Source organism: Mobula birostris, chromosome 2 (genome assembly GCF_030028105.1).
Source record: "Mobula birostris isolate sMobBir1 chromosome 2, sMobBir1.hap1, whole genome shotgun sequence".
NCBI classification, from domain to species: domain Eukaryota; kingdom Metazoa; phylum Chordata; class Chondrichthyes; order Myliobatiformes; family Myliobatidae; genus Mobula; species Mobula birostris.
In genome coordinates this window covers 170788895-170811689 of record NC_092371.1, presented here as the reverse complement: position 1 = coordinate 170811689, position 22795 = coordinate 170788895, and the positions used below count along the sequence as shown (strand labels likewise).

Sequence of the window (22795 nt, the reverse complement as noted above, 5' to 3'; positions counted from 1 at the left end):
GGGAGGGAAAGATGTGCTTAGTGGTGGGATCCCGTTGGAGGTGGCAGAAGTTACGGAGAATAATATGTTGGACCCAGAGGCTGGTGGGGTGGTAGGTGAGGACCAGGGGAACCCTATTCCTAGTGGGGTGGCGGGAGGATGGAGTGAGAGCAGATGTACATGAAATGGGGGAGATGCGTTTGAGAGCAGAGTTGATAGTGGAGGAAGGGAAGCCCCTTTCTTTAAAAAATGAGGACATCTCCCTCGTCCTGGACTGTCCTCACCTACCACCCCACCAGCCTCCGGGTCCAACATATTATTCTCCATAACTTCCACCACCTCCAACGGGATCCCACCACTAAGCACATCTTTCCCTCCCCCACCTCTCTCTGCTTTCCACAGGGATCGCTCCCTACGCGACTCCCTTGTCCATTCGTCCCCCCCCTCCCTCCCCACTGATCTCCCTCCTGGCACTTATCCTTGTAAGCGGAACAAGTGCTACACATGCCCTTACACTTCCTCCCTTACCACCATTCAGGGCCCCAAACAGTCCTTCCAGGTGAGGCGACACTTCACCTGTGAGTCAGCTGGGGTGGTATACTGCGTCCGGTGCTCCCGATGTGGCCTTCTAAATATTGGCGAGACCCGACGCAGACTGGGAGACTGCTTTGCTGAACACCTACGCTCTGTCCGCCAGAGAAAGCAGGATCTCCCAGTGGCCACAGATTTTAATTCCACATCCCATTCCCATTCTGACATGTCTATCCACGGCCTCCTCTACTGTAAAGATGAAGCCACACTCAGGTTGGAGGAACAACACTTTATATTCTGTCTGGGTAGCCTCCAACCTGATGGCATGAACATCGACTTCTCTAACTTTCGCTAATGCCCCACCTCCCCCTCGTACCCCATCTGTTATTTATTTTTATACACACATTCTTTCTCTCACTCTCCTTTTTCTCCCTCTGTCCCTCTGACTATACCCCTTGTCCATCCTCTGGGTCCCCCCCCCCCCCGTCTTTCTCCCCAGACCTCCTGTCCCATGATCCGCTCATATCCCTTTTGCCAATCACCTGTCCAGCTCTTGGCTCCATCCCTCCCCCTCCTGTCTTCTCCTATCATTTTGGATCTCCCCCTCCCCCTCCAACTTTCAAATCCCTTACTCACTCTTCCTTCAATTAGTCCTGACGAAGCGTCTCGGCCTGAAACGTCGACTGCACCTCTTCCTAGAGATGCTGCCTGGCCTGCTGCGTTCACCAGCAACTTTGATGTGTGTGGCTTGAATTTCCAGCATCTGCAGAATTCCTGTTGTTTGAACACTACCTCACTTTTTTAATATACAGTATTTCTGTTTTTGCACAATTTTTAAAATCTATTCAATACATGTAACTGATTTACTTGTTTGTTTATTATTATGTTTTATTACTACTTTTTTTTTCTTTCTCTGTGCTAGATTATGTCTTGCATTGAACTGCTGCTGCTAAGTTAACAAATTTCACATCACATGCCAGTGATAATAAACCTGATTCTGATTCTGGGAGAGTCTCGCAACCAGAGAGTGGTGAATCTGTGGAATTCATTGCTGCAGGTGGCTATAGAGGCTAAGTCATTTGGGTATATTTAAGACCAAGATTGATGGATTCTCGAGTATGAAGGGATATGAGGAGATGGATCAGCCATGATGAAATGGCAGAGGAGGCTTGATAGGCCAAATGGCCTCATTCTGCTCTTATGTCTTATGGTCTCTAATCACCAGAGCTTTAAAGGGAGTGGAGCACTTAGCAGTGAAATCAGAAACTCAGAATGTGTATCGATGGATAAAGAAATTTCATAGTGGATTCAAAGGGTGGTGAAGCTGTGGAATTAATTGCCACAGAAGGCTGTGGAGGCCAAATCATTAGTCATAGTCATAGTCATAGTCATACTGATACTTCATTGATCCCAGGGGAAATTGGTTTTTGTTACAGTTGCACCATAAATAATTAAATAGTAATAAAACCATAAATAGTTAAATAGTAATATATAAATTATGCCAGGAAATAAGTCCAGGACCAGCCTATTGGCTCAGGGTGTCTGACCCTCCAAGGGAGGAGTTGTAAAGTTTGGTGGCCACAGGCAGGAATGACCTCCTATGACGCTCTGTGTTGCATCTCGGTGGAATGAGTCTCTGGCTGAATGTACTCCTGTGCCCAACCAGTACATTATGTAGTGGATGGAGGACATTGTCCAAGATGGCATGCAACTTGGACAGCATTCTCTTTTCAAACACCACCGTCATAGAGTCCAGTTCCATCCCCACAACATCACTCTCCTTACGAATGAGTTTGTTGATTCTGTTGGTGCCTGCTACCTCAGCCTGCTGCCCCAGCACACAACAGCAAACATCATCGCAGTGGCCACCACAGACTCGTAGAACATCGTCAGCGTCATCCGGCAGATGTTAAAGGACCTCAGTCTCCTTAGGAAATAGAGATGGTTCTGACCCTTCTTGTAGACAGTCTCAGTGTTCTTTGACCAGTCCAGTTTATTGTCAATTCGTATCCCCAGGTATTTGTAATCCTCCACCATGTCCACACTGACCCCCTGGATGGAAACAGGGGTCGCCGGTACCTTAGCTGTCCTCAGGTCTACCACCAGCTCCTTAGTCTTTTTCACATTAAGCTGCAGATAATTCTGCTCACACCCTGTGACAAAGTTTCCTACCGTAACCCTGTACTCAGCCTCATCTCCCTTGCTGATGCATCCAACTATGGCAGAGTCATCCAAAAACTTCTGAAGATGACAAGACTCTGCAGTATTTGAAGTCCGAGGTGTAAATGGTGAAGAGAAAGGGAGACAAGACAGTCCCCTGTGGAGCCCGAGTGCTGCTGATCACTCTGTCTGACACACAGTGTTTATAGGTATATTTAAAGTAGAATTTTAGTTTTCTAGTTTTTAAGAGTGTCAGGTGTTACAGGGAGAGGGCAGGAGAATAGGGTTGAGTAGAAAAAATAAATCAGCATGATCAAATGTCAGAGCAGAATTGTTACTGGCCCTTGAAGGCTACTTTCAGAAAAGTGGAACACAGTGAATGTGTAGTTTTGCTGAATACTTCCCCACGTCATAACTAATTGAATTATATTTCTGGGAATATCTTTACCATATTTGTGCCTCATTAGTATACCTCTTTAGTATACCTGTGGACCAAAATGTAACTGAGAATGTGTTACGATTCCACTAACAAAGTCAAGTCTATTTTCATATGATAAACATACTTGCAACAGCATCACAGGTACATAGCATCATAAACAACACAATTTTTAACAAGAAGGAACACAATTGGAACAAAAAAAAACAAGTCCATTTTAGTTGGTCCATTTTTGTTCAAAGTGTTTAGAGTGATAAAGGTGTTACTAAACTGAGATGGTGTTTGATGTTGTGCAAGTTGGTTCAAGAACTGAAAAGTTCAAGTAGCTGTTCTTGAGCCTAGCTGTTGTGGGACTTCAGGCTCCTGTATCTCTTTCCATGATGGTAGTAAAGAGAAAATGGCATGTCCCAGATGGTTGGAGTCCTTAATGATGGATGAGGTACCACCTTTTGAAGATGTTGTAGATGGTAGGAACAGTTTTGCCCGTGGTGGAGCTGCCTGAGTTTACAAACGTCTGCAGCCTTTTGTGATCTGAGCATTTTCTAATGTAAAATTTCTAATCATTTTTCAATGTTAAAGACACAATTTATAATGTAATATCTGCCAACAACTGGTGAGAGTATTCAAGGACATCTTCAATCTCTCACTGCTGCAGTTGGTGGTTCCCATTTTCTTCAAAAGGGTGACAATGATACCAGTACCCAAGAAGAACCGGATGAGCTGCCTCATTGATTATCACCCAGTCACACTTGCATCTACTGCGATGTAGTGCTTTCAAAGGTTGATCATGGCTGGACTCAGCTCCTGCCTAAGCAAGGACCTGGACCCACAGCATTTGCCTGTTGCCACAATAGGTCTACAGCAGATGCAATCTCACTGGCTGTCCACTCAGCAAAGGATAACCTGGACAACAGCAATACCTCAGGCCACTGTTTATTGATTGCAACTCAATGCTCAACACAATCATACTCTCAGTTTTAATCACCAAGCTCCAAAACTTTATCCTCAGTATTTTCTGCTGCAACTGGATCCTTGGCTTCTAGGAGACCAGTTAATGTGGATCATAAATAACATCTCACTGGCAATCAACACTGGCACACCTCAAGGATACATGCTTAGCCTACTGTTCTACTCTGTCTACACCCACAACTGTGTGGCTAGGTAGAACTCAAATACCATCTATAAATTTGCCAGTGACACGACTGTTCTCAGCAGAATTTCAGATGGTTATAATGAGGTGTACAGGAGCGAGATGGATCAAAGTAGTTCAAAGGTCAAACTAAGTTTATTATCAAAGAACATGTTACCATATGCAACCCTGAAAATTGTTTTCTTGCAGGCATACACAGTAGATTCAAGAAACACAACAAAATTAATGAAAAACTACACCCAAAAGGACAGACAGCCAATGTGCAAGACAACAAACTGTGCAAATACAAAAGTAAAACAAACAAATAAATAAACAAACAAACAGACAATATCGAGAACATGAGATGAAGAATTCTTGAAAATTAGTCTGTAGGTTGTAGGAACAGTTCAGTGATGGGGTGAGTGAAGTTATTCCCTCTGGTTTAAGAGCCTAGTGGTTGAGAGGTGATAACTGTTCCTGAACCTGGTGGTGTGGAGCCTAAGGTTCCTGTACCACCTTACTAATGGCAGCAGTGAAAAGAGAGCATGGCCTGGGTGGTGGGGGTCCTTGATGAATGATGGTGCTTTCCTGTGACAGTCCTCCACTTAGATGTACTCGCTGTTGGGGACGACTTAACATGATGGACTGGGCTGTATCCACTACTTTAGTGTCACAGCAACAACCTTGCACTCAATGTTAGTAAAACCAAGAAATTGATTGTGGACTTTAGGAAAGAGGAGTCAAGGGACCATACACCAATTCTCACCAAGGAGTCAGCAGTGGAAAGGGTGAGCAGTTTCAAGTTCCTGGGTGTCAACATCGCTGAAGTATCCAGGGCCCAGCATATTGATGCAATTACAAAGAAGGCATGACAGCTGCTACATTTAATTAGGAGATTAAGGAGACTTGGTATGTCACCAAAGACTTGCAAATTTCTATAGATGTACTGTGGAAATCATCTAATTGGTTGCATCACCCTCTGGTATGGAGGAGCTGCTGCACAGGATTGGAAAAAGCTGCAGAAAGGTGCAAACTCAGTCAGCTCTATCATCAACATTAGCCTCCCCAACATTCAGGACATCTTCAAAAGGTGATGCCTCCAAGGTGGCATCCATCATTAAGGACCACTATCACCCAGAACATGTCCTTATCTCACTGCTGCCATCAAGGAGGATGTACAGATGCCTCAAGCCATACACTCAACATTTCAGGAACAGCTTCTTCCTCTGCCATCAGATTTATGAATGGACAATGATCCCATGTACACTACCTCACTTTTTTTTTCATTTTTTACTCTCTTTGCACCACTTATTTAATTTTTCATGTAATGTAATTATTGTAATTTATAGTTATTTTATTATGTATTGCAATGTACTGCTGTCACAAAACAACAAATTTCATGACTGAAAAGGAAAGTAACAAAGACTGGAATGAAGAAGATATTAGAGGATAAAATAGCATGGGCCAGTGCTGGTTCAACATGCTATGTAATCCTCTGTATAAATGCAGCCTTATTATTCAGCATAGGAAGTTAAATATCTGTGCATTTTGCACTCTAGTGTTACATCAAAAATTCAAAACCCAATTAAGCAGGCTGATATTGGTGATTTGTTCGAGGGACTCTTTAGAGTTGCCATAGGTCTTAAGGTGGTGAGACCCAGGGAAATGTAAGGCTTTAAGAAAGTTTGACAAAAAAAATAAAGGAAAGGCAAGCTAAATTGATATCATCTCTCTCTCCATTGTATATTAAATAATCCAGCACCTGTCAAATCTGGTACCTGCCAGATAACTGAGCATTTACTGCAAATTCCCTGTTCTGGAGGATTGCCATTGCAACCTTCTAGGGGAGTAACCTGTGTACTACAGTCTGTTGCTTGTTCTATCAAAGTTCTGACTTTACATTCGCCACACCCTACAATGCAAGTCCTTTCTACACACATTCTTTACTTTCTTTCCTAGAAATGACATCTTAGAATCCCTGAGTCCTAAGTTTCAGGTCATTACCCTTGACGGATCAAGTGTTAATTGTTATATATCAAGTGTTAATTGTTATATATATAATGTGTGTGTACACACCTCTGACATCCCCCTACTTTCCTCCAGTTACCTTAAAATTATGCCTCCTTGTATTAGCCATTTTCACCCGGTGGGAAGGTCTCTGGCTATCCACTTGATCTATGCGTCTTATCTTTTACAGCTCTATAAAGTTGCCTGTCATTTTGTACTTCAAAAACAAAAACATTAGCTTAATTAACCTATCCTCATAAGGCATGCTGTAAGATCTTGGGAGCATCCTGGTAAATCTCCTGTACACTCTCTCTAATATATCCTCCCTATAACAAAGTGACCAGACCTAGTTGTTAAGAAGGTGTATGGTGTGTTGGCATTCATCAGCCATAGGATTGAGTTCAGAGCCGTGAGGTAATATTATAGCTATATAAGAACTTGGTCAGACCCCACTTGGAGTACAGGTTTCCCCCGCTATCCAACGGTAGAGTGTTCCTATGAAACGGTTTGTAAGCCGGAATGTTGTAAGGTGAATAAGCAATTACCATTTATTAATATGGGGAAAAGTTTTTGAGCATTCCCAGACCCAAAAAATAACCCACAAAATCATGCCAAGTAACACATAAAACCTAAAATAACGGTAACATATAGTTAAAGCAGAAATGATATGATAAATACACGGCCTATATAAAGTAGAAATACTTTTCTGCACTGTCTACTGCAGCAAAAATCTTTCGGCAGCGCTGTCGGCAGAAACACTCTCTCCAGTAACCTTTAAGCTATGAAGCTGCCAAATCATACCAAATAACACATAAAAATACACAGCCTATATAAAGTAGAAACAATGTATGTACAGTAGCCAAACTCACTACTGCCGTATTTATTGTTGATGGTTCGAAGCCTTTAAAATCGTTCACTGCTTCGGGACACAGTTTCCTCCAAACACCATTTCTCATCAAGACTATTAGCCTACAAGAGCATCTCCAATGTTGGTGATTGCCAATTTTATATTGTATTCTTTCTAGATCTCTGGCAAAGACACTTCAGAGATACCCTTTGTCAATGGTACTTACAATAAAACACATCACATTTTGCGTATAGTAAGCCTTAATTGTGGCTATTAGGCTTTGGTGACATGGCTGCAGCAACGATATCGTATTCGGCGGTAAGAATGCAACACGAATGTTACCACCATACTCAGTAATGCCAGGTGGATGAGCAGCACAATTATCGACAATCACAAGGTTATCGAGGTTATTTTCTGTACAATATTTTTCAACAAAAGTACTAACATATCCACTCGTGTACTCAGAAAAAAGCACTTGGGTATTCCAACCACTTGGATGTGAACGGAACACAATGGGAAGTATTTTCTTATCAACGCCTTTAAGTGCCCTTGGATTTTCTGAATGGTATACTAGTAGAGGATTAAGGACAGCATCACCAGTGGCGTTAATAATAGGCATTAGGGTAAACATGTCCTTTGATGCCTTGTGTCCTTTAGCCTGTTTTTCTTCTATCGAAATAAATGTCTTGCTTGACAATTTTTTCCAATAAATTGCAGTCTTGTCACAGTTAAACACTTGCTTATACGAATAACCACTTTCTGTAATTATTTTCTTCAGTTCTGCTGGGAACTTTTCAGCAGCTTCAGTATCAGCCGAAGCACTCTCTCCAGTAAACGTTAAACTATGAAGCTGCCCTCGCCTCAGAAACTGATCAAACCACCCACGACTACCTTTAAATTCCACTTTTGCAACACTTTCAACACCATTGTCTGGTGCTTTCTGTTTCAAATTATTAAAAAGACTGACTGATTTCTCCGTAAGTATAAGTAAACTTAACGGAACACCACGCTTTGTACACCCATCAATTCACTCAAGCAATAGACTTTCCATTTTATCCATTATTGGATGCCGACTAAGAGAGACCACTTTGTTGTGAGCAGAACCAACAGTAACATCGGCAGCTTTCAAAATTCTTTCTCTCTGTGTATAAATAGTGTGAATGGTGGATGCAGGCAAGTCCAACACACGGACAATGTCCTTACTTCACTCAACATGATTGAAACGCTTAATTATGTCTAGTTTTACGCTAAGTGTAACATCCTTACGAGCTCTTTTAGGCTTTTCCGATACCTTAGAACTCATCTTGCTAACGGATGCACAAAATAAATCGAGGTAAAGCACGTATTTAAGCACTGGCAGCTGGAATGAAGTTCCGGGGGAGGAGCTTGGCTGTTCGGGCGCGCGCTGCCTTTTTTCGTAACAGTGAAAACCCCTTCTGTTAGTGAAAAAGGGTAAGTAATGTAGATCTTTCATAACAGTGAGGTGTCGTAAAGCGAACGTTTGGAAAACGGGGGCCACCTGTACTGTGTTCAGTTCTGGTCACCTCACTACAGGAAGGATGTGGATACTATAGAGAGAGTGCAGAGGAGATTTACAAGGATGTTGCCTGGATTGGAGGGTGTACCTTATGAGAATAAGTTGAGGGTACTTGGCCTTTTCTCCTTGGAGTGACAGAGGATAAGAGGTGACCTGATAGAGGTGTATAAGATGATGAGGAGCATTGATCGTGTGGATAGCCAGAGGCTTTTTCCCAGGGCTGAATGGCTAACAGGAGAGGGCATAGTTTTAAGGTCCTTGGAAATAGGTACTGAGGGGATGTCAGGGGTAATTTTTTTCACACAGTGATGTGTGGGTAGAATGCACTGCCAGTCATGATGGTGGAAGTGGATACAATAGGGTCTTTTAAGAGCCTCTTGGATAGGTACATGGAGATTAGAAAACTAGAGGGCAATGCGCCAGGGAAATTCTAGACAGTCTCTATAGTAGGTTACATGGTGGACACAACATTGTAGGCCGAAGCACCTGTAATGTGCTGTAAATATATATGTTGTATTAACTAATACTACTTGCATTCACCATTCTCAGTATCTGTACCAATGTATTGCTCTTGTTCCTGAAATTTGACATAAGATGCGTCAAAGAAAATATTTCTTCTACTGTGATCTCATTACAGAGGCTGTAAAAGCCTCTCAGGACTCTATGGTTTTTACTCCTCTAAAGCTTCAGAACTGGGTTAGGGTTGAAGATAGAAGATTAGACAGTAATCAATTCTTTCCAAGTGTGTTTCTTTTAATCAAGTTATGCAGAGTCTCAACTGTTTATTTTCTCTGTACTGTCATGCTTGTTTTAATAGAAAGCGAAATAACAATGTAACGTGTGAAGATATGACTGAAGGTACAAAGCGACAAATTCCTAATCCAGTATGCACATTTATGGAAGCTTTCCAGCATTATCCCGAGATTATGGCAAATATTAGGAGAGTTGGGTTCCAGTGCCCTACTCCAATCCAGGTATGAAAACTTCACTTTGTATTCAACCAGATTCTGATTTATCAGAACCAGTTGCTACAATCTAATTTTTCAAGCAATACCAGTGAGATTTGGTTTAGTTATCTGTGGAATGTGCTTATCCTTCAGTCTCAAGCGTGGCCAATAATTCTGATGGGGATTGATCTGATTGGGATAGCACAGACTGGAACTGGAAAAACTCTGGCATATCTCTTACCTGGGTTCATCCACCTGGACCTGCAGCCAACGTAAGTTTCTTGGTGTTTTCCACGATGCCTCGTGGCAATAACATCCCACCTCCTTTCTTCTTAACCCTGTCAGATTGTTAACCCTCTTGTGTCCAACAGTGATAAAAGAGCCTCAGAGCAGCCATTTAGCTGTGTTGACCTGTATTGTGCTGAGCGGAGAGGTGAACCCTGGTGCTTTTCTAAATGATCACCCCACCATACTGCTGAAATCTGGTGCAGCCAAGCCTACAGGGTAAGGCTGAGTTCACAGTGACTCACAGAGCAATCCCGGTGACTGGCAATATTGAGACAAAGTCAGGAGTTGAAACATAGCACATACACTCAGTGCCCCCTTTATCAGGTACACTTGTACACCTTGTTAATGTAAATATCTAATCAGCCAATCATTTAGCAGCAACTCAGTGCACAAAAAGGTCGCCTCACTATAGGAACGATGTGGAAGCATTGGAAAGGGTACAGAGGAGATTTACCAGGATGCTGCCTGATTTAGAGAGTATGCATTATAATCAGAGATTAAGGGAGCTAGGGCTTTACTCTTTGGAGAGAAGGAGGATGAGTGAGGTATACAAGATATTAAGAGGAATAGATAGAGTGGATAGCCAGCGCCTCTTCCCCAGGGCACCACTGCTCAATACAAGAGGACATGGCTTTAAGGTAAGTGGTGGGAAGTTCAAGGGGGATATTAGAGGAAGGTTTTTTACTCAGAGAGTCGTTGGTGTGTGGAATACACTGCCTGAGTCAGTGGTGGAGGCAGATACACTAGTGAAATTTAAGAGACTACTAGACAGGTATATGGATGAATTTAAGGTGGGGGGTTATATGGGAGGCAGGGTTTGAGGGTTGGCACAACAATGTGGGCCGAAGGGCGTGTACTGTGCTGTACTATTCTATGTTCTATATGTTCTAAAAAGCATGCAGACAGCGTCAAGAGGTTCAGTTGTTGTTTTGACCAAACATCAGAATGGGTAAGGAACCGTGAAATGATTGTTGGTACCAGATGGGGTGGTTTGAGTATCTCAGAAACTACTGATCTCCTGAGATTTTCACATACAACAGTTTTGAGAGTTTACAGAGAATGGTGCGAGAAACAAAAAAACAAGTCCGGTGTGTGACAGTTCCATGTGTGAAAACACCTTGCCAGAGGTCAGAGGAGAATGACCAGACTAGTTCAAGGGACAGTAGCTCAAATAATCAAACATTACAATAGTGGTGTGCAGATGAGAATCTCTGAACACACGTCGAACCTTGAACTAGATGGTTCACAGCAGCAGAAGACCACAAACCTATTCATTAGCCATTTTATTAGGTACAGGAGGTACAATGTTGTGCCAACCTTTTAACATAGAGTTGCCGGTTAGAGTTTCAGCACCAGTAGTGAGGACTAAGAAGGTATGGACAAAGAAAGCACAGGAGCACTTACAGGACTGTTTTGAATCAATGGACTGGACTGTATTCAGGGGTTCATTTTCGAATCTGGATGAGTATGCTGCAGTTGTTATCAACTTCATTAAACCTGTTTAGATGAATGTGTGCCTATAAAAACCTGTACATTCCCAAACCAAAAGCCATGGATGAACCAGGGGGTTTAGCATCTGCTGAGGGCTAGATCTGTGTCATTTAGATGTGGCGACCCAGGTCTGTACAAGAAAATGAGGTATGTTTTACGGAGGGCTATTTCAAGAGTGAAGCAACGGTTTCGAGCAAGGTTGGAGGCAGCATCAGATGCATGTCAACTCTGGCAGAGTTTGCAGGACATTACTTCCTAAAAAGTGAAACCCAATAGCACGATTGGCAGTGATGCTTTGCTACCAGACAAGTCTAATGCCTTTTATGCTCATTTTGAAAGGGAGAATATAACTACAGCTGTGAAGATCCCTACTGCACCCAGTGACCTTGTGAGCTCTGTCTTGGAGGCTAATATCAGGCTGTCTTTCAAGAGAGTGAAACCTCGCAAGGTAGCAGGCCCCGAAGGATGTATGGTGGGTGTATTCAAGGACATTTTCAACCTCTCACTTCTACAGCAGGAAGTTCCCACCTGCTTCAAAAGGGTAGCAATTATACTAGTGCCAAGAAGAATAACGTGAGCTATTTAATGACTCTTGTTCAGTAGCATTCACATCTATGGTGATGAAATGCTTTAAGAGGGTGGTCATGGCTAGAATTGACCCGTCTCAGCAAGGACTTGGACCCACTGCAATTTGCCTATTGCCACAATAGCTCTACGACAGACACAATCTCTTTGTCTCTTCACACAGCCTTGGTTCACCTAGATAATACAAACACTTATATCAGGATGCAGTTCGTTGACCATAGCTCAGCGTTTAGCACCATAATTCCCACAGTCCTGATTGATAAGTCACAGAACCTGGGCTTCTATCTCCCTCTGAAATTGGATTCTCGACTTCCTAACCAGAAGACCACAGTCTGTACGGATTGGTAATAATATGTCGTCCTCGCTGACGATCAATATTGGCACACCTCAGGGATGTGTGCTTAGCCCACTGCTCTATTCTCTATATGTGTGGCTAGGTATAGCTCAAATGCCATCTATAGATTTGCTGATGATACAACCATTGTTAGTAGAATCTCAGATGGAGATGACAGATATACCAGCTTGTTGAGTAGTGTCGCTGCAGCAATCTTGCATTCAATGTCAATAACAATAAAGAATTGATTGTGGACTTCAGAATGGGGAGGACAAGGGAGCACAAACTAATCCTCATTGAAGGATCAGAAGTGGAGGGAATGAGCAATTTCAGGTTTCTGGGTATCGAGATTTTTGAGGTTCAAACCTGGTCCCAGAATATTGATGCGACTATATAGACAGCAGTTATATTTCATTAGGAATTTGAGGAGATTGGTTTGTTACCTAAAGCACTCAAACCATGGAGATCATTCTGACAGGCTGCAACACTGTCTGGTACGGTGGGGCTAGGGCGCATAACTGAAAGAAGCTACAGAAAGTTGTAAAATTAGTCGGCTCCATCTTGGGTACTAGCCTCCATAGTATCCAAAACACCTTCAAGGCAAGGTGGCTCAGAAAGGAAGTGTCCATAATTAAAGGTTCCCATCACCCAGAGCATTCTCCCTTCTCATTGTTACCATCAAGAAGGAGGTACAGAAGTCTGAAGGTATACACTCAGCGATTCAGGAACAGCTTCTTCCTCTCTGTCATCCAATTTCTAAATCGACATTGAACCCATGAACACTAACTCACTTTTTTATTATTTCTGTTTTTGCACTATTTAATATACATATATATTTACTGTAATTGATTTACTTATTTATTTTTCAATATTGTCATGTATTGCATTGTACAACACGCAATCCAGAATAGTTGATCTACTAGTGGGCTCAGCCCTGAGCTGCTCCAAAAAGCTATCTTGTAGGCACTCTAGAAATTCCCCCTCCTAGAATCCAGCACAAACCTGAGTTTCCCAATCTATTGAAGTCTTGCATGACTATTGTAACATTGCTCTTTTGGCAAGCATTTTCTATCTCCTGTTGTAATTTGTATGCCACATCCTTACTGCTGTTTGGGGGTCTGTATTCAATTCCCATCAGGGTCTTTTTACCCTTGCAGTTCATTAGCTCTATCCACAATGATTCAACAAGTTCGGACCATATGTCACTTTTTTCAAAGTGATTTGATTTCTTCTTTTACCAACAGAGAAACACCACCCCGTCTGCCTTCCTGCCTGTCCTTTCAATGCAGTCTATATCCTTGGACATTAAGCTCCCTGCTATAATCTTTCAGCCATGATTCATTAATGCCTACAACATTATACCTGCCAATCTGCAATTGTACTGCAAGTTCATCTACCTTATTCCATGTACTTTGCACATTCAAATACAACACCTTCAGTCCTGTATTCACCATTTTCAATTTTTGTCTGCCTTTTACGTTGCAACTCATCCTGTTGACTGCAGCTTTGCCCCATCAGCAGCCTGTCCTCACTATACATTGCCTCTGTTTGTGAACCAGCTTCAGCGCTATTATCCACTCTTCCTACAATACTTCTTGCATTGAAGTATATGCAGCTCAGGACACTAGTTGCACCATGCTCAACCTTTTGATTCCCAACTTTGTATGAGGTCTTACCAACGTCTGCCTCCACAATCTTTCCACTAACTGTTCTGGCACTCTGGTTCCCAGCCCCCTGCACCTATAGTTTAAACCCCACCATGTAGCATTAGCAAACCTTTCTGCTGTGATATTAGTACCCCTGCAGTTCAGCTCCAAACCGTCCTTAATCTGATTGATATGGAATTTAAAAGGATCAAGTGGGCATTCTGAAGATCCATTTGCATTTCTATGGGTAGCATGAGAGCATCAGTTGCAGATCATTTTCTCATTAGGCAAAAATCGGGATGGGGGGGTGCAACGGGACAGCATGGCTAAATACCTGTTAGTGCAATGTTTTACAGGACTAGCAATCAGTACTGTCTGTAAGGAGTTTATACATTTTCTGAGTGCTTCTGTTTCCTCCCACAGTTCAAAGACATGCAGGTTAGGGTTAATGAGTAGTGGCCGTGCTGTATTGGCACTGAAAGCACGGTAACACTTGCGGGCTTTCGTCAAGATATCCTCGGACTGTGTTAGTCATTGACTCAACAACCCATTTCACTGTAACCTACTGAGTTCCTCCAGTACATTTTGTGTATTTTGTGGTATGTTTCAGTATTCAATATGCATGTGCCAAATAAAGCTAATCTTTATCTTTAAAACAGAATGTTATTAAATGCAGGTGTGGAATATCCAATAAGTGGGAACCAGTGAACTTAATGGACGAGGATAAATATTTGGAAACAGAAACATAGAAATCCTACAACACGATACAGGCCCTTCAGCCCACAAAGTTGTGCCGAACATGTCCCTACCCTAGAAATTACTAGGGTTACACATAGCCTTCTGTCTTTCTAAGCTCCATGTACCTATCCAAAGGTCTTTTTAAAGACCCTATGGTATCCACCTCCACCACCGTTGCCGACAGCCCATTCCACGCACTCACCACTCTCTGCATAAAAACTTACCCCTGACATCTCCTCTGTTCCTATTCCCAAGCATCTTAAACCTGTGCCCTCTTGTGGCAGCCATTTCAGCCCTGGAAAAAAGCCACTGACTATCCATACGATCAGTGCCTCTCATCATCTTATACACCTCTATCAGGTCACCTCTTGTCCTCCGTCGCTCCAAGGAGAAAAGGCTGAGTATCACTCAACCTGTTTTCATAAGGCATGCTCCCCAATGCAGGCAGCATCCTTGTAAATCTCCTCTGCACCCTTTCTATGGTTTCCACATCCTTCCTGTAGTGAAGCAACCAGAACTGAGCACAGTACTCCAAGTGGGGTCTGACCAGGGTCCTATATAGCTGCAACATTACCTCTCGGCTCCTAAATTCAATTCCACGATTGAGGGAGATTTGATAAAGGAAGATTGAAATGGGACTGAGGGTATAGATCTCTCAGAGCAAGAGGGAGCACAAATCACAGTTCTTTCAGAGAGGGAAAGGCGATTGCTAGGGAATGTGGAACCAAACTAAAGAATGTATTTGATCACAGGGCATTGAAAACTAGGTATAAATGTTGTAAACTTTGAGATCCAGCATGCACTGCAGTGAACTGAATCTGCCATTTCTGCTGCAAAGTTCAATAAATGAGCAGTCATATGAATATCAAAATTATAACATAATGCTGGAGGAACTCAGTAGATTAGGCAGCATCTATAGAAGGGAATAAGCAGCCAATGTTTTGGACCAAGTCCCTTCATCAGGACTGGAAAGGGAGGGGGCACAGTAAGATGGGGGAAATGGGAAGAGCCCATTCGGTTCTATGTTCTATTCCACAATGCCTCGGATAATTGGTTTGCTGTAATTTACATCTGAAGTCAATGAATGAGGAAGACTCATTCTTGGATAACTAATCTTTTAAATTTTTTCCGAAGCTTGCTGGGAACTCTTAAGATGAATCAATACTTTTAGCATAAAACCAGGTGTTGAAATTTTCAATGATTGTTAATATGAATGAATATAAACATTGTAGCTAGGTTCCTCTTAAGAATTACGTGCCTCTATTTGTTTTGAGAGCATAAAGTTCATCTGTCTGAGTAGGGTAGCCATCTGCAGATTACACTGTGCCCAAAATCTGTAACTGCTCTACTTGTTTTCAGGCATCGAGACAAAAGTGATGGCCCTGGAATGCTGATCCTCACACCAACTAGGGAGCTTGCTCTTCAGATACAGGAAGAATGCAACAAGTACAGCTACAAAGGGATTAAGAGGTATTGATTGCTGTACAAGTATTTTAAATGCAAAAGAGTTTTTGTATATATATGATGTTAGGCATGGATTAGTTAATAGATATTTTCCTTGGAGTCAGTAGATTATGATAGAGACCCACTTATGGGGCCTGAGAACAAACAAAATTCGAGATGACCAGCCAGATAAATATTGCTGGAGCATTGTATTGTTGGGTGTCATCTTTCAAATGAAACATTCATTCAAATTCCCATCTACCCTTCTCCAATTGATTGAAAAGATCCAGTCATTCTGCCTCAACCTCAGATAATCTATTGTTCAAAATCTTACTGGTTCAGCACCTGGCTCATTTGGTTCCTGTTTACCCTGCTCCCATTAAACTCAGCTATGTCCTGTGTCCCTCGCTCACTTTAAACTCAGCAACAGCCGTCTCCCCCACTCCCATTAAGCGCACCGGTTCACTGTAAAATTTATTATATGGTGTAACAGCTATCTTAATAAAAAGTCAATTAAAAGTATATTTGGCATTACTAGGAGTAGGTTGCAATGGTCTGGAAAACCTGCATCACAAAGCCCTGTGGAATTATTAGAGTTTTACCGCATCTCACATGATAGTTACTTAATTGGCCAGGACTTCCTCAAGCCCGGGGTCAACATTTCTGAAATCAAGCTTGTATGCTGTGCTGTGTATGTTTTGACATAAATTTGTTCCATAAGGATATCATCATCATCAGTTTGTACTGAGGCACTTTATGTGTAAATTATCCTTTTTTAAAGTCAAAAAAAGACCATTTCATTAACTTTGATTTCAATAACTGTCAAAGTTACTGAAACATCTTTAGAAGCTAAATATAACCATTGATGTGATATTGAAAATGAGAAAAAGTGGTAGCGCTGCTGCAAATTTTAATGACTGACAATGAAATTACTTCATTGATTGGGTGAGGGGTAGTCAAGCAGTGGAGATGTCATGGGTGCATTTATTTAGTCATGAGTGTTTAATCGACTATAGAAGCTGCACTAACAGTAATGAAATTAAATGATAAGGTGACTAGCTTCACAAAGGCAAGGTTTTGGCAAGGTATATTAACTTTCATTGCAGTAAACATATCAGTTCATGTGGGAAAGGTAGAGAACGCTGGTGTCTGCGTGATGGTTTTCTGTGGTAACTAGAAGCATTAAGAAGATCACACAGTATCTGTGAAGGAGGTATCAGAGTTACTGTTATAGCTCACCTTAGAACTTGTATCCATGGCTTCTTAAGGTGCTGAGTACTTGCAGTGATTTCACTCTTTACCTCATGTTTCCAGCATCTCTAGAGTTTTGGATGAAAATGTAACAAGCTCCTGCCCATCACTGGAGTGTGGAATTTAGAATAATGAGGAGGGATCTCATTGAAACCTATTTGAATATTGAAAGGTCTGGATCGAGTGAGTGTGGAAAAGATGTTTCCTATAGTGGGTGATTCTAGGATCAGAGGTTGCAGCCTCAGAATAGAGGGACATCCATTTAGAACAGAGATGAAGAGGAATTTCTTTAGCCAGAGGATGATGAATCTCTGAAATTCATTGCCACAGTCGACTGTGGAGGCTAAGCTATTGGGTGTATTTAAAGTGAAGATTGATAGGTTTTTGATCAGTAAGGGTGACAGAGGTCATGGGGAAGGCAGGAGAATGGGGTTGTAGACTGTATGGGGTGAATGGCCTAATTCTGCTTCTATGTTTTGTGGCATAGTGGTCTTTTTATCATATCAGTAACCGGAAGCAATGACCTCCTTTTTGGAAATGTTTCTCAACTGATCACCCAGAAGCTTGCAGCACTAACTTGCAGAACATTATTTCACCATTGCCTGTCCATTTATACAGGTAAATTCAAGAAACCAGTTAATGTTTTCAGTGATTCCATTTCAATATAACCTCCTCTTCAATGTTACTCCTTAAATATAGCCAAAGATCAGGATTAGAGTATATTTATCACATGTACATCGAAATGCATTGTTTGCATTAACAACCAACACAGTTAATTATGTGCTGGGGTACCTCACAAATTGCAGAATTTCAGTGTCCTAAGGAGAATTTCACTCTGAGAATTTGGGTTCTGAATCAATTTATTTGAATGGATTTTTGTTTTATATATTTCAGAGAGGCTTTAAATATTCCTGTGTTCCCAACTGTTTGGTTTAGTTACAAAATGTTTTATTTTGCAGTATTTGTATTTATGGAGGAGGAAGCCGTAAAGATCAGATTAAGTTCATTACAGAAGGAGTGGACATTGTTATTGCAACTCCCGGGAGGCTGAATGATCTTCAGATGAACAACTGCATCAGTTTGAAGAGCACAACATATTTGGTCAGTGAATAGGGGAACTGAAGCAGTGTTAATCCAGTGTCCATAACTGCATTCTATTTAGAATTGTTAATAAAGCAGAGTGAATGTGGTCCTGGTCTGGATGTTTCATAGTGATCATGTTTATTGTACAGGCTCTGTGCCAATGGCTCACAAAACTAATTCAAGAGTGAATAGTTTGTAATTTCTTCACTATCATCACTATCAAGTTTCAATGAAGAAAGATGTTTTGTTTTTAAGTCAGGAGAGAAATGAAGTTTGGGGGTATCTACCCAATCCAGAAACTTCATACCGTGTATTTCTCTGAGCATGAGTCTCTATGGCCCATTGATTTTGTGCTGGCTCACAAAGCAATCATATCAATCCAAATCTTTACCCCTCCCCCCCACTCCCACCCCTGATTTCCTTAGATCTTTTCTTCTGATACTCCATTATCCCACCTACCCGAGGGTCAGTTTACCCATTTAACCATGTGTTGGGTTAGAAAATACAAAAGCCTGAAAGCACGTATCACCAAGCTCAAGAATTGCTTCTGCACCAGTGTTATAAGACTATTGAATGGTTCCCTAGTACAATAAGAGTAGACCCATGACCTCACAGTCTGTTTCATTCTGACCTTGCACCTTATTGTCTATCTGCATCACACTTTCTCTGTAACTGTAAAACTTTATTGTTTTACCTTGTTCTGCTTGAGTGCTCTGCAATGAATTGATGTATGAACAGTATGCAAGACAAGCTTTTCACTCTTACTTTGGTACATGTTTATAATAATAAACCAATTCCAGTTCCAACGGGATATGGAGGGAAACAGGAGCATCTGTAGGAGCATGTAATCTCCACACAGACAGCATTGTAGTTCAGGAATTAACCTGGTTTGCTGGAGTTATGAGGCAGGTGTTTTGCTGTTGGAAGATTAACAAAGTGATGGGCATTTTTTTTTTAATAAAATGAGACAGAAACAAAATCCTCTGTCACTATCAAGAGGAGCAAAGGATATGAAAGAGCTATCTGAACAATAATTCTCTCTTCATGTTACTATTTTACAAGGCAGTATGAAGGTAGTACCTCCTACTCTGTTAGTGAGGAAACAATTACAGATACATATATTTAATGAACCTCTTGGGTGCCCAAAACGCATTAGATTATAATTACCTATCCACCCCAGTTAAAGTGTTTTATAGGCAGATATAATAGTGACGTTGCAAACAGCAGCTGAATTGCTCATGGCATAATCACACAACCTTTAATCTAATCACATCACTCTGGCTAAAGATTGTGATAAGTCCATAATTTTTCTTGCTAAGTTTTTCCACTTCTTCCTTTAAAGGTGTTGGATGAAGCAGATCGAATGCTGGATATGGGATTTGAACCTCAGATTATGAAGATCATTTTGGATATACGACCGGATAGACAGACAATTATGACCAGGTATAAAATACTACTTGGTATACTCTGGTTAATTTTCTGGCAAAAGAAATCAAGCCTCTGCTTGATTTGGTCAAAAAAAGTCAAATGCATGTTCTCAGTGCTTCATCACTTGGCAGTAGAGGGATATGTGGAGAGTTTGATGGAGGTAAGATCAGGTCCCTTCTGACTGTAGTGTCATAGAACGCTGCAGCACAGAAACAGGCTCTTTAGTCCATCTAATCCGTGCTGAACTATTAACCTTGTAAACGCAAGATTCTGCAAATCCAGGGCAACATAAACAAAATGAAAGGTCTCAGCCCAAAGCATCAGCTCTTTATTGCTCTGCCTGACTTGCTGAGTTCCTCCAGCATTTTGTGTGTATTGCCCTTTTCATTGTCCCGACGTTGATAGCAGAGCTGACCAGCCCCTTTCCATTGGCAGATTAATTTTATTTATCTAGTAATAGTGTCATCTGGCCCAACAGACTTGCATTGCCCAATTACACCCATGCTACCAATTAACCTACTAACCTGTATACCTTTAGGATGTGTGAGGAAACTGACAGTCACTAGGAGACCATGCAATCTCCTTTCAGACAGCGGTGGAATTAAACCTGGGTTGCTGGCTTTAAAATAGTGTTATGCTAACTGCTATGCTATGCTGCTGTCTCATTTTTAAATATTTAACAATGCTAAAAGCAATGATGGTGCTGCATCTTAGCAACACAAACATCAGTCTGGAGCACCACCTACTATGGATAGCTCAAATTAATGAACTCAGAATAATTCACTTCTCTATGTCAAATGCCAACTGGTGGCAGCTGCCCCACAGAAGCTGTTATCCAGCCTTGTGTTTAATTTTATTTCTTATTTATTTTATTTAGACTTAAAGTGCAGAACAGGCCCTTCTGGCCCAACAAACAGCACTGCAGCAGCCCACCTATTTTAATACTAGCCTAATCACAGGACGATATACAATGGCCAATTAACCTATTAACTAGTACATCTGGACTGTGGGAGAAAACCAGAACACCTGGAGGAAGCCCATGTAGTTCACGGGGAAAATATACAGACTCCTTACAGATGGTGCTGGAAGTGAACTCCAAACTCTGGAATGTCCCAAGCTGCAATAGCAGTCGCACTCGCCGCTACGCTACCATGGCACCCTCTTTCAGAAACTGATGAAATGGGGTAGTGTGAGTAATTCCACATTATAGCTGTATGTATAGAAATGGCTATGCATCATTGAGATCAGTGTTGCTTTCCCTTTACTGGAGCAGCTTGCTTATGTTCTATGTTTATGGGTGTATAAAGAGAGGATGGGAGGATAAATACAGGGCCCTGGTGGAGGACTTTGTCAAATGCTGCAAGCTGAATCATCTGCAGCTCAACAAAGGAGATGGTGATGGACTTTAGGAAGACTAAGCCTGCATTGCTCGCTGTTGCTATTAATGGTGAGGATGTGGATGTGGTGAGCTCATACAAGTACCTGGGGTGCACCTGGATGACAGACTTGGGTAGAGCACCAGCACAGAGGCTGTGTACAAGAAGTGCCAGAGTTGCTTCTACTTCCTAAGGAGACCATGGTCCTTTAGTGTGCAAGCCTCTCCTTCACATGTTCTACCAGTCTGTTGTCACCATTACAATCTTCTATGTGGTGGTGTCCTGGGGCAATGGCATCAACACAGGTGATGCCAACAGGCTCAGTAAACTGATTAGAAAAGCTGGCTTTGTTGTAGGAATCAAAAGCTGGACACCTCAGGCTGTGGTAGAACAAAGGACCCTATGGAAAATCGTGGCAATCGTGGCAATCCTGGACAATGTTTCTCACCCTCTGAATACCACTTTGGCTGAACTGAGGAACACTTTTAGTAATAGACTAAGACAACTGCGCTCCTCCAAGGAGCGCTATATGAGGTCATTCTTGCTGTTGGCCATTAATTAGACTGTAAGTGATGATCCCCTCCCCCCCCACCGTTGGGCTATTTGTGGTAAAATTTTTTATTCTTCCTTATAGTGCACTTGTAATGCTACTGTGACACAAATTTCCTTTGGCATCAATAAATCTACCTATGCTAGAGACATTACAGTGTTGTTAACGCTTTCTCCTCTCACTCCAGTGCAACGTGGCCTAACGGAGTTCGGAGATTAGCAAAATCCTATCTAAAGAATCCAATGATGCTTTATGTAGGAACGCTTGATTTGGCAGTAAGTAAAGTTTATTGTAATTTATTCCGTACTTGAAAGAAAATTAATACAATTTGACACCCTCAGCCTCCCCCCTCCCCCCCAAAAAACACCCCAACCCTCCCCTCTCCACTGACACCCCCAGCCTCTCCCTCCCCTCTCCACTGACACCCCCAGCCTCCCCCCCCAAAAAAACACCCCAACCCTCCCCTCTCCACTGACACCCCCAGCCTCCCCCCTCCCCCCCAAAAAAAAACTGATGAAGGGTCTCGGCCTGAAACGTCGACTGCGCCTCTTCCTAGAGATGCTGCCTGGCCTGCTGCGTTCACCAGCAACTTTTATGTGTGTTAATACAATTTACATTGCAGGAGCAGCTTTGCAAATAGAGGCATCTATCAGTTTTGAAGTACACTAAGTGGCAACCACTGTGCTCCTCCAGGGAAGCCAGGACTGACCTCTGCTGCCCTTCCCACTGTGCCAAGAGGCTGATGCAGGCCACTGCCTCCTGCTTCTACACCAATTGATTGCTCTGTCTTGACATGAGGAGACCACCGGTGTTGCGTGCCCTGGGGTAACATCGCTATTGAGATGTTAGGCTTGTTACTACACCCTAGACAGTACGTGGAGTGATGGGGATTAACACTGGCTGCTCTGTAGTGACAGACAAGTCATAGAGCACAAGAGCACTGAAACAGGCCCTTCAGCCTGTCTGCTCCATGTCAACCTGATCTTCTGTCCCATCTACCTGCACATGG

The 22795-nt window shown here is 42.2% G+C and overlaps 1 protein-coding gene across 1 annotated transcript in view; it reads left to right on the top strand.

Moving 5' to 3' along the window:
• The window catches only part of ddx43 (DEAD (Asp-Glu-Ala-Asp) box polypeptide 43), a 78935-nt gene that overhangs the window by 27808 nt on the left and 28332 nt on the right, over window positions 1-22795 (top strand). The window contains exons 6-11 of the mRNA XM_072280388.1: window positions 9444-9600; window positions 9727-9845; window positions 16015-16125; window positions 18309-18450; window positions 19775-19875; window positions 21974-22061. Of these exons, the coding sequence (XP_072136489.1) occupies window positions 9444-9600; window positions 9727-9845; window positions 16015-16125; window positions 18309-18450; window positions 19775-19875; window positions 21974-22061 (718 nt within the window). The remainder of the gene's footprint in view (window positions 1-9443; window positions 9601-9726; window positions 9846-16014; window positions 16126-18308; window positions 18451-19774; window positions 19876-21973; window positions 22062-22795) is intronic.